Here is a 12102-nt window from a genome sequence, read left to right on the forward strand (position 1 = left end):
TAGTGCATTCATCTTAAGATAGCTTGATAATCAGTGAAATCTTTACCATGTTTATCTCTCAATAACAGAAGGATGACACAAGGGAAGTTTAGTCTAGTGCTGTAGATTGGCTGCAGCAAGTAATCTTTCAATGCAGCAGGTAATCATTCTTAGTCATGACTTCATGTATTGAGTTTATATATCAATTCAGGGGTCAATTTGACTCATGGTTTTTGTTATGATATTCTTTTTGCGTTAGTGTATTGCAGTGGCCGTCAGTGACGTTTAAGATGATGGAAGACAATTGCTTTTTTTTAATGAGCATGGCATTATTTCTATTACTGGATGACTGTCATTTTTATTCTATTCACCCAGTTCAATGTAACATCGATAGGTTTAGGCCACAACATGATATTTCAATTGTCCCTATACCCGTCATGATGTTTCTACAACTAAGCCTATGAATGAAAGGTTACAACGCAGGTGCACAGGTCAAGAGAAATTTGAGTAAGCAAGTAGTTAAGCAGCTTATCTTGACTTGGATGTGTGTCATTGCTGGATAGCCAGCTAGCTAACACATCCCTCTCTGTTTGAGTTGGCTAAACTAGCTAGCTGCATTTGCTAGTTAAGTGAAAGTGAAAAAAAAAAACGAAATATAGCTAGCTCTCGCTTCATTATTAAAGGAATGAATTTGTTCAAAACTGTTCAACTTTCTCTTTGAGTCAACTATTAGTACTAGTCAACTACCACATTTTATGTACTGCAATGCAAACTAAACTCAGCAAAAATATAAATGAATAAAATAAATGAAATAAATGTCCCTTTTTCAGGACCCTGTCTTTCAAAGAGAATTAGTAAAAATCCAAATAACTACACATATCTTAATTTTAACTTTTTGGTGACAGGGGGCAGTATTTTCACGTCCGGATGAAATGCATGCCCAAATTCAACTGCCTGCTACTCATCCCCAGAAGATAAGATATGCATATTATTAGATTTGGATAGAAAACACTCTGAAGTTTCTAAAACTGTTTGAATCATGTCTGTGAGTATAACAGAACTTAGGCGGCGAAACCCTGAGGACAAACCATTCAGAATTTTTTTGCTTTTGCGGTCACTCTCTTTTCAATGAGTTTTCATTGGGAATCCAGATTTCTAACAGACCTTCTTGCCGTTAGTTTCCACTGGATGTCACCAGTCTTTAGAAATTGGTTGAGGTTTTTCCTTTGTGTAATGAAGAAGTACGGCCATCTTGAACGAGGGTCACTTGAAGTGTACTGTTAGATAGAGGAGCGTGACCAGAAAGCTACAGTTTGTTTTCCTCCTGTATTGAACACAGATCATCCCGTCTTCAATTTTAATGGATTATTTACATTTAAAAAATACCTAAAGTTGCATTACAAAAGTAGTTTGAAATGTTTTGGTGAAGTTTACAGGTAACTTTTGAGATATTTTGTAGTCACGTTGCTCAAGTTGGAACCGGTGTTTTTCTGGATCAAACGCGGCAAATAAATTGACATTTTGGATATATTTCTCAAACACTTTAGGGACTATTGTGATAAGAACAAATTTGTCCATGAGAAGATTGTTCCTCTAAAAACAAAAATCAACACAGCAAATTTCAGGTATGTGAGCACAAACTTGAATGTTGTGGAAATTCTGTACAACTTCCGGCACGTGTTTAATTTGAGCATTGAGGCTGTACCTGGTTTAAGTTAGTTTTAACAGAAATGTACTGCGGCTACTTGATCATAATGTAGGCCTACCAGAGTGGCCTACCATTAAAAACAATGGAGAAAAAGGCATCCATTAAATTTTAACATGGAAATAGCTGCTCTATCGTTCAACCCACGGTAGCAGCAAATGTGTGGTGTTCAATGGAGACCTACATTCCATGAGACTTTTGAAAAATGTATGCAGGGCTTGACATTAACCTGTTTATCCACTTGTCCTTTAGATAAGGAGGTGAATGTAAATGTTTGATGCAAGAAACCACTACAAAATAAAGTAGTATTATTCCCATACCATTATTACAGAGAATCAGAAGCAGCATGCTCTGCCTATTGGCTACTTAGCTTATTCAAGACTGTCTCAAAATACAACACTGCCACTTTAAAAAAAAGCTCTTTACCTGACTTGAGATTCAAAATGGCTAGAAATAACTACAACTCACTAACTAGCAAAGAATATGAACAAATGTGCACAGGTGGCTACATGCAGCTCTTGCTTTGATCTCAAAACAAGAGCATCTACTTGTGACCGCTCATGCTTTAAACACAGTCCAGTTCAAAGTGAATGGCACAGATCCATATATGACAATGGTCTATTTGCATATAGGCCTACTGCAACTCTGATTGGTTATGACCCACCGGTCTGTGTAGAGTACAGGCATGTCAATACAATACAATCATACTCCAATTCGCTCTGCGTACAAGTACATTTCTTGCACAGTTTTGTATAAGTCTTCCATAGTTCGTTTTGTTTTGGTATGTTACATTGACAGTGGCTAATATTGAGTTTATTTGAGCACAATTCCCACAATAGAGTGAAACGTTGATAGTGTTAACTAAAGAGGAAAACTGAAGTTCAATCTCATGTTTCTCTGCGGAAGCTGATATTTATTCTGCCGGCAGAGGAGCTCTTAGCCCGCAGCTAAGAGGGAACATTGTTAATGACCCTAAAACTTTTCAAGTTGACAGGCTCCTAATAACAAATAATCAAATGTACGTGTTTGAACCCAGGTCTGACACACACACACAAGGGTTGGAAAATATGACGATAGCATCATCTATGACTGACAGTCATCATGGTGACTACATTGGGATGTGACAGACGATGGTTTAGCCTATTTAAACTTGACTGGCGCAGCTCAGTAAAAAACAGACTCTTGCAGGGCAGCACACAAGTGGCGTTCTGAGTAATTTGCCTATTCCTATTTGCTATAGTCTATTTCAATATATATGTTATCAAATTGTATTTGTCACATGTGCCGAATACAACAGACCATAGCATGAAATGCTTACTCAAGAAAGAGTTAAGATAAAATGTTGTAAATAAAGTAATTTTTTTTATAAAAAGTAACATAATAAAATAACAATAACGAGGCTATATACAGTGGGTACCGGTACTGAGTCAATATGTGGCGGTACAGGTTAATTTGTACATGCATGAAAGTAGCGGTAAAGTGACTATGCATAGAATAAACAGCGAGTATCAGCAGTGTAAAAACAAGGGGGGTGTCAATGTAAACAGTCCGAGGAGCTATTTGATTAATTGTTCTGCAGTCTTATAGCTTAGGGGTAGAAGCTGTTAAGGAACCTTTTGGACCTAGACTTAGCACTCCGGTACCGCTTGCCGTGCGGTAGCAGAGAGAACAGTCTATGACTTGGGTGACTGGAGTCTTCCTCTGACACCGCCTAGTGTATATACAGGACCAGTCAAATGTTTAGACACACCTACTCATTAAAGCGTTTTTCTTTATTTTTTTTATTTTCTACATTGTAGAATAATAGTAAAGACATCAAAACTATGAAATATGGTAACATGTAGTAACCAGCTGTTGACTGGCACTGTAGGTCCTGGATGGCCGGAAGCTTAGACCCAGTAATGTACTGGACCGTACGCACTACCCTCTGTAGAGCCTTATGGTCAGATGATGAGCAGTTGCCATACTAGGCAGTGATGCAACCGGTCAGGATGCTCTCGATGGTGCAGCTGGAGAACTTTTTGAGGATCTGGGGACCCATGCAACATCTTTTCAACATCTCCGGGGGGGGGGGACTAGGTGTTGTCATGCCCTCTTCAGGACTGGCTTGGTGTGTTTGGACCATGATAGTTTGTTGGTGATATGGACACCAAGGAACTTAACTCTCGACTCGCTCCACTACATCCCCATCGATGTGAATGGGGGCATGTTTGGCCCTCCTTTTCCAGTAGTCCAGGATCAGCTCCTTTGTCTTGCTCACATTGAGGGGGCGGTTGTTATCCTGGCCTCTGACCTCCTCCCTACAGGCTGTCCCATTGTTGTCGGTGATCAGGCCTACCACTGTTGTCGTCAGCAAACTTAATGATGTGTTGCCTCCGTGGCCAAACACGACTCCATGGGTGAACTGGCAGTACAGGGGGGGCCCCCGAGTTGAGGATCAGCATGGCAGATGTGTTGTTGCCTACCCTTATCACCTAGGGGCGGCTCGTCAGGAAGTCTAGGATCCAGTTGCAGAAGGTGTTTTGTCACAGGATCCTTAGCTAAGTGGTGAGCTTTGTGGGCACTATGGCTCATTGTTCAATCAATAGCATTCTCATGTAGGTGTTCCTGTTGTCCAGATGGGAAAGACCTGTGTGGAGTGTGATTGACATTGTGTCATCTGTGTATCTGTTGGAGTGGGTCTAGGGTTTCTGGGATGATTGCATTGATGTGAGCCATGACCAGCCTTTCGAAGATCAGATCAAATTTTATGACCAATTTATGCAAAATTCCAGGTATTTCCAAAGGTTATACATACTTTTTCTTGACACTGTATGAGATGAGTAATGCAAGATATGTAAACATTGTTAAAGTGACATTATTTAAAGTGATTCATTTATTGAAGGGTACAATTTCAAGGCAGTGGCTCGGGTGGTTGTTGTCCTTGATCTTTTTGGTCTTCCTGTGACATCGGGTGCTGTAGGTGTCCTGGAGGGCAGGTAGTTTGCCGCTGTGATGCATTGTGCAGACCACACCACCCTCTGGAGAGTCCTGCGGTTGTGGGCCTTGCAGTTACCGTACCCGGCGGGTTATACAGCCCGACAGGATGCTCTCAATTGCGCATCTATAAAAGTTTGAGGGTTTTAGGTGACAAGACAAATTTCTTAATTTAAGTTTGTTGGTGATGTGTATGCAGAGGAACTTAACTTTCCACCTTCTCCACTGGTGTCCCGTCGATGTGGATTGAGGGGTGCTCCCTCTGCTGTTTCCTGAAGTCCACAATCATCTTTGTTTTGTTGACGTTGAGTGAGAGGTTATTTTCCTGACATCACACTCCGAGCCCTCACCTCCTCCCTGTAGGCTGTCTCATCGTTGTTAGTAATCAAGGCTACTACTGTTGTGTTATCTGCAAACTTCATGATTGAGTTGGAGGCGTGCATGGCCACACAGTCATGGGTAAACAGGGAGTACAGGAGCGGGCAGAGAACGCACCCTTGTGGTGCCCCCAGCGTTGAGGATCAGCGGAGTGGAGATATTTCCTACCTTCACCACCTGGGGAGGCCCGTCAGGAAGTCCAGGACCCAGTTGCACAGAGAGGGCAGTGCGATGACGATTGCATCGTCTGAGGATCTATTAGGGTGGGAAGCAAATTGAAGTGGGTTTAGGGTGTAAGGTAGAGGTGATATGATCCTTGACTAGTCTCTCAAAGCACTTCATGATAACAGAAGTGAGTGCTACAGGACAATAGTCGTTTAGTTCAGTTATCGTTTGCTTTCTTGGGAACAGGAACAATGGTAGCCATCTTGAAGCATGTGGGACCAGCAGACTGAGGTAGGGAGAGAGTGAATATGTCCGTAAACATTCCAGCTAGCTGGTCTGCGCATGCTCTGAGGACGCGGCTAGGGATGCCATTTGGGCCGGCAGCCTTGCGAGGGTTAACTTTTCCGCGGACACTTAAGGGACAGTCATAACGAGTGTGTTTCTTTTGGTGATCTCATGTAGGACAGGAAACACACATAATTGTATCTCTTAACCTTTCTAGGGCAGGCAACATTCCACTGAAAAGGCGAAATTCAAAAATATGTTTTAGAAATATGTAACTTTCACACATTAACAAGTCCAATACAGCAAATGAAAGATAAACATATTGTTAATCTGCCCATCGTGTCCAATTTAAAAAATGCTTTACAGCGAAAGCACAACATATTATGATTATGTATTCAGTCATATTCCCAGTCATCTTGCCATGCTTAAATGCGATGGTTTGCTCTTTCAATTTTGTGCGAATGCTACCATCTATCCATGGTTTGTGGTTAGGTTTTAGTAGTCACAGTGGGTACAACATCTCCTATACACTTCCTGATAAACTCAGTCACTTTATCAGTGTATTCATCTATATTATTCTTGGAGGCTACCCGGAACATATCCCAGTCCGCATGATCAAAACAATTTTGAAGCGTGGATTGCGATTTGTCAGACCAGCGTTGAATAGTCCTTAGCACGGGTACTTCCTGTTTGAGTTTCTGCCTATTGGAAGGGAGGGACAGAATTGAGTCGTGATCAGCTTTGCTGTAGGGAGGGCAGGGGAGGGCCTTGTAGGCATCCCAGAAGTTAGAGTAGCATGCTCGAGTGTTGCAGTACTACAGTTGATAGAACTTTAGCAACATTTTTTTTTCTCAAATACTCGTAAGCGGTGGGTTGTGTGCGCACCTCCTGAATCAGACTAGATGACCACTCCGAGTACCTCTCCTCCGCCGGCGGAGTTTTGGATCGGCTACTCGAATCAGTTCAATTGCCCTGGGGGGTACGAACAACTGCTCCGATTCGGGAAAAGTCGTATTACTGGTCATAATGCTGGTGAGTTACCTCCGCTCTGATATCCAATAGTTCTAACTCAGGTTTGATCACTAGTTTCTCCTTTCATCTGTGGCGCTGCTTTCTGTGCGAATCTACAAGTGCTGCGTTATATATGTGCTGCTTAATTAGCCATATACACTGAGTGTACAAAACATGTGCTCTTTCCGTGACAGACTGACCAGGTGAACACTAGGATCCCTTATTGATGTCAGACCTCTTCTGCTCCTCCGCCAGAAAGGAATATCAGAAAATATTTGCCATTGCTTCTGCCCAGGCTTTCAACAACATTGTCTTTCATCATTTGATTTCGCGCTATAGCCCAACTGACATTTTAGTGGATAATTTTTTAAAATAAAAATTAGGGGCGATAGCATCGTATATCACTATGTTTTATGGGTATATAGTCAGGAAAAGGGTTGACATCACCCAACCATAACACACACATACACTATCTGTCAAAAGTTTAGAACACCTACTCATTCAAAGGTTTTTCTTTATTTGTGCTATTTTCTACATTGTAGAATAATAGTAAAGACATCAAAACTATTAAATGGCACATATGGAGTCATGTAGTAACCCCAAAAATAGAAATATATTTTATAATTGAGATTCTTCAAATAGCCACCGTTTGCCTTGATGACAGCTTTGCGCACTCTTGGCATTCTCTCAACCAGCTTCATGAGGAATGCTTTTCCAACAGTCTTGAAGGACTTCCCACATATTCTGAGCACTTGTTGGCTGCTTTTCCTTCACTCTGCGGTCTAACTCATCCCAAACCATCTCAATTTGGTTGTGGTCGGGGGATTGTGGAGGCCAGGTCATCTGAAGCAGCACTCCATCACTCTCCTACTTGGTAAAATAGCACTTACACAGCCTGGAGGTGTGTTTTGGGTCGTTGTCCTGTTGAAAAACAAATGATAGTCCCACTAAGCCCAATCAGATAGGATGGCGTATCGCTGCAGAATGCTGTGGTAGCCATGCTGGTTAAGTGTGCCTTGAATTCTAAATAAATCACAGACAGTGTCACCAGCTAAGCTCCCCCACACCATAACATCTCCTCCTCCATGCTTTACGGTGGGAAATAGACATGCAGAGATCATCCGTTCACCCACACCTCGTCTCACAAATACACGGCGGTTGGAACCAAAAATCTCCAATTTGTACTCCAGACCAAAGGACACATTTCCACAGGTCTAATGTCCATTACTTGTGTTTCTTGGCCCAAACAAGTCTTGTTTGATTAGTGTTTCCTTTTGTAGTGGTTTCTTTGTAGCAATTCAACCATGAAGGTCTGATTCACACAGTCTCCTCTGAACAGTTGATGTTGAGATGTGTCTGTTGAACTCTGTGAAGCATTTATTTGGGCTGCAATTTCTGAGGCTGGTAACTCTAATGAACGTATTCACTGCAGCAGAGGTAACTCTGGGTCTTCCATTCCTGTGGCGGTCATCATGAGAGCCAGTTTCATCATAACGCTTGATGGATTTTGACATATTGACTGACCCCAGGTCATCTTAGGTTTCTTTACATACAGCCGAGAAGAACTACTGAATATAAGATCAGCGTCAACTCACCATCAGTACGACCAAGAATATGTTTTTCGCGATGCGGATCCTATGTTCTGCCTTACAACCAGTGTAACCGAGTGGATCACATGCAGCGACCAAAAAAAAAAAACGACTCAGAAAAAGAGGGAAACGAAGCGGTCTTCTGGTCAGACTCCGGAGAGGGCACATCGTGCACCACTCCCTAGCATTCTTCTTGCCAATGTCCAGTCTCTTGACAACAAGGTTGATGAAATCCGAGCAAGGGTAGCATTCCAGAGGGACATCAGAGACTGTAACGTTCTTTGCTTCACGGAAACATGGCTAACTGGAGAGACGCAATCCGAAGCGGTGCAGCCAGCGGGTTTCTCCACGCATCGCGCCGACAGAAACAAACATCTTTCTGGTAAGAAGACGGGCGGGGGCGTATGCCTTATGGCCAACGTGACATGGTGTGATGAAAGAAACATACAGGAACTCAAATCCTTCTGTTCACCTGATTTAGAATTCCTCACAATCAAATGTAGACCGCATTATCTACCAAGAGAATTCTCTTCGATTATAATCACAGCCGTATATATCCCCCAAGCAGACACATCGATGGCTCTGAACGAACTTTATTTAACTCTCTGCAAACTGGAAACGATTTATCCGGAGGCTGCATTCATTGTAGCTGGGGATTTTAACAAGGCTAATCTGAAAACAAGACTCCCTAAATTTTATCAGCATATCGATTGCGCAACCAGGGGTGGAAAGACCCTGGATCATTGTTACTCTAACTTCCGCGACGCATATAAGGCCCTGCCCCGCCCCCTTTCGGAAAAGCTGACCACGACTCCATTTTGTTGATCCCTGCCTACAGACAGAAACTAAAACAAGAAGCTCCCACGCTGAGGTCTGTCCAACGCTGGTCCGACCAAGCTGACTCCACACTCCAAGACTGCTTCCATCACGTGGACTGGGAGATGTTTCGTATTGCGTCAGACAACAACATTGACGAATACGCTGATTCGGTGTGCGAGTTCATTAGAACGTGCGTTGAAGATGTCGTTCCCATAGCAACGATTAAAACATTCCCTAACCAGAAACCGTGGATTGATGGCAGCATTCGTGTGAAACTGAAGGCACGAACCACTGCTTTTGTGGCAGGGTCTACAGTCAATCACGGACTACAGGAAGAAACCCAGCCCAGTCACGGACCAGGATGTCTTGCTCCCAGGCAGACTAAATAACTTTTTTGCCCGCTTTGAGGACAATACAGTGCCACTGACACGGCCTGCAACGGAAACATGCAGTCTCTCCTTCACTGCAGCCGAAGTGAGTAAGACATTTAAACGTGTTAACCCTCGCAAGGCTGCAGGCCCAGACGGCATCCCCAGCCGCGCCCTCAGAGCATGCGCAGACCAGCTGGCCGGTGTGTTTACGGACATATTCAATCAATCCCTATACCAGTCTGCTGTTCCCACATGCTTCAAGAGGGCCACCATTGTTCCTGTTCCCAAGAAAGCTAAGGTAACTGAGCTAAACGACTACCGCCCCGTAGCACTCACATCCGTCATCATGAAGTGCTTTGAGAGACTAGTCAAGGACCATATCACCTCCACCCTACCTGACACCCTTGACCCACTCCAATTTGCTTACCGCCCAAATAGGTCCACAGACGATGCAATCTCAACCACACTGCACACTGCCCTAACCCATCTGGACAAGAGGAATACCTATGTGAGAATGCTGTTCATCGACTACAGCTCGGCATTCAACACCATAGTACCCTCCAAGCTCGTCATCAAGCTCGAGACCCTGGGTCTCGACCCCGCCCTGTGCAACTGGGTACTGGACTTCCTGACGGGCCGCCCCCAGGTGGTGAGGGTAGGCAACAACATCTCCTCCCCGCTGATCCTCAACACTGGGGCCCCACAAGGGTGCGTTCTGAGCCCTCTCCTGTACTCCCTGTTCACCCACGACTGCGTGGCCATGCACGCCTCCAACTCAATCATCAAGTTTGCGGACGACACAACAGTGGCAGGCTTGATTACCAACAACGACGAGACGGCCTACAGGGAGGAGGTGAGGGCCCTCGGAGTGTGGTGTCAGGAAAATAACCTCACACTCAACGTCAACAAAACTAAGGAGATGATTGTGGACTTCAGGAAACACCAGAGGGAACACCCCCCATCCACATCGATGGAACAGTAGTGGAGAGGGTAGCAAGTTTTAAGTTCCTCGGCATACACATCACAGACAAACTGAATTGGTCCACTCACACAGACAGCATCGTGAGGAAGGCGCAGCAGCGCCTCTTCAACCTCAGGAGGCTGAAGAAATTCGGCTTGTCACCAAAAGCACTCACAAACTTCTACAGATGCACAATCGAGAGCATCCTGGCGGGCTGTATCACCGCCTGGTATGGCAACTGCACCGCCCTCAACCGTAAGGCTCTCCAGAGGGTAGTGAGGTCTGCACAACGCATCACCGGGGGCAAACTACCTGCCCTCCAGGACACCTACACCACCCGATGCTACAGGAAGGCCATAAAGATCATCAAGGACATCAACCACCCGAGCCACTGCCTGTTCACCCCGCTGCCATCCAGAAGGCGAGGTCAGTACAGGTGCATCAAAGCTGGGACCGAGAGACTGAAAAACAGCTTCTATCTCAAGGCCATCAGACTGTTAAACAGCCACCACTAACATTGAGTGGCTACTGCCAACACACTGTCAATGACACTGACTCTATTCCAGCCACTTTAATCATGGGAATCGATGGGAAATGATGTAAATATATCACTAGCCACTTTAAACAATGCTACCTTATATAATGTATACATTGTTCATCTCATATGCATACTGATACTGTACCTATATCATTATGCATCCTTATGTAATACATGTATCACTAGCCACTTTAACTATGCCACTTGGTTTACATACTTATCTCATATGTATATACTGTACTCGATATCATCTACTGTATCTTGCCTATGCTGCTCTGTACCATCACTCATTCATATATCCTTATGTACATATTCTTTATCCCCTTACACTGTGTATGACAGTAGTTTTTTTTGGAATTGTTAGTTAGATTACTTGCTCGTTATTACTGCATTGTCGGAACTAGAAGCACAAGCATTTCGCTACACTCGCATTAACATCTGCTAACCATGTGTATGTGACAAATAAAATTTGATTTGATTTGATTTGACCTCCATGTCTTAAAGTAATGGTGAACTGTTGTTTCTCTTTGCTTATTTCAGCTGTTCTTACCATAATATGGACTTGTTCTTTTACCAAATTGGGTTACAGTATCTTCTGTTTACACCCCCCTCCACCTTGTAACAACACAACTGACTGGCTCAATCGCATAACGAATGAAATAAATTCCACAAATTAACAGGTGTGCCTTCTTAAAAGTTAATTGAAATGCATTCCAGGTAACTATGAAGCTGCTTGAGAGAATGCCAAGAGTGTGCAAAGCTGTCAAGGCAAAGGGTGGCTATTTTGAAGAATCTCAAATATAAAATATCTTTTTGTTTAACACCTTTTTGGTTACTACGTGATTCCATATGTTTTATTTCATAGTTCTGATGTCTTCACTTATTCTACAATGTAGAAAATAGTAAAAATAAAGAAAAACCCTTGAATGAGTAGAAGTCCTTAAACATTTGACCGGTAGTGTACACACACACCCACATCACTCACTCACTCGCTCACACACACACATTGACATGTTTTCATTTCTCTCTAGCGAGGCTGGGACAACGCCATAGTCTACCTGTTTGATAAGAGTCTGACTAAATACTCTGGACCTTTCACTGCCCGACCCCTGCCTGACAGCGTCAACTTCATAGGTAGGCATCACAACTACACAACCCTCTAGGTAGGGCTGGGCGATTATGTCCAAAATATAATTTCACTGTATTTTTCCACATTTTTTTACGGTATTTTATGTTTTTGAATAATACAAATTCTAAATTTTGCTTTGAGTAGTACGTGACCCTAGGGTGGCAACACATGTATTCTAAGTGATTTCAATGGGTCT

The 12102-nt window shown here is 43.4% G+C and overlaps 1 protein-coding gene across 4 annotated transcripts in view; it reads left to right on the forward strand.

Moving 5' to 3' along the window:
- LOC112223895 (inhibitor of nuclear factor kappa-B kinase subunit alpha) overlaps positions 1-12102 on the forward strand; it is a 28719-nt gene that overhangs the window by 12687 nt on the left and 3930 nt on the right. For all 4 annotated transcript variants that reach the window (XR_002949389.2, XM_024387213.2, XM_024387215.2 and 1 more), the window contains one exon: positions 11809-11911. Coding sequence is in view for 3 of the 4 variants with exons in the window: in XM_024387213.2 (XP_024242981.1) it covers positions 11809-11911 (103 nt within the window). In the remaining variant the exon portion in view is untranslated. The remainder of the gene's footprint in view (positions 1-11808; positions 11912-12102) is intronic.

This window comes from Oncorhynchus tshawytscha, linkage group LG24 (assembly GCF_018296145.1).
Source record: "Oncorhynchus tshawytscha isolate Ot180627B linkage group LG24, Otsh_v2.0, whole genome shotgun sequence".
Taxonomy (NCBI): Eukaryota; Metazoa; Chordata; class Actinopteri; order Salmoniformes; family Salmonidae; genus Oncorhynchus; species Oncorhynchus tshawytscha.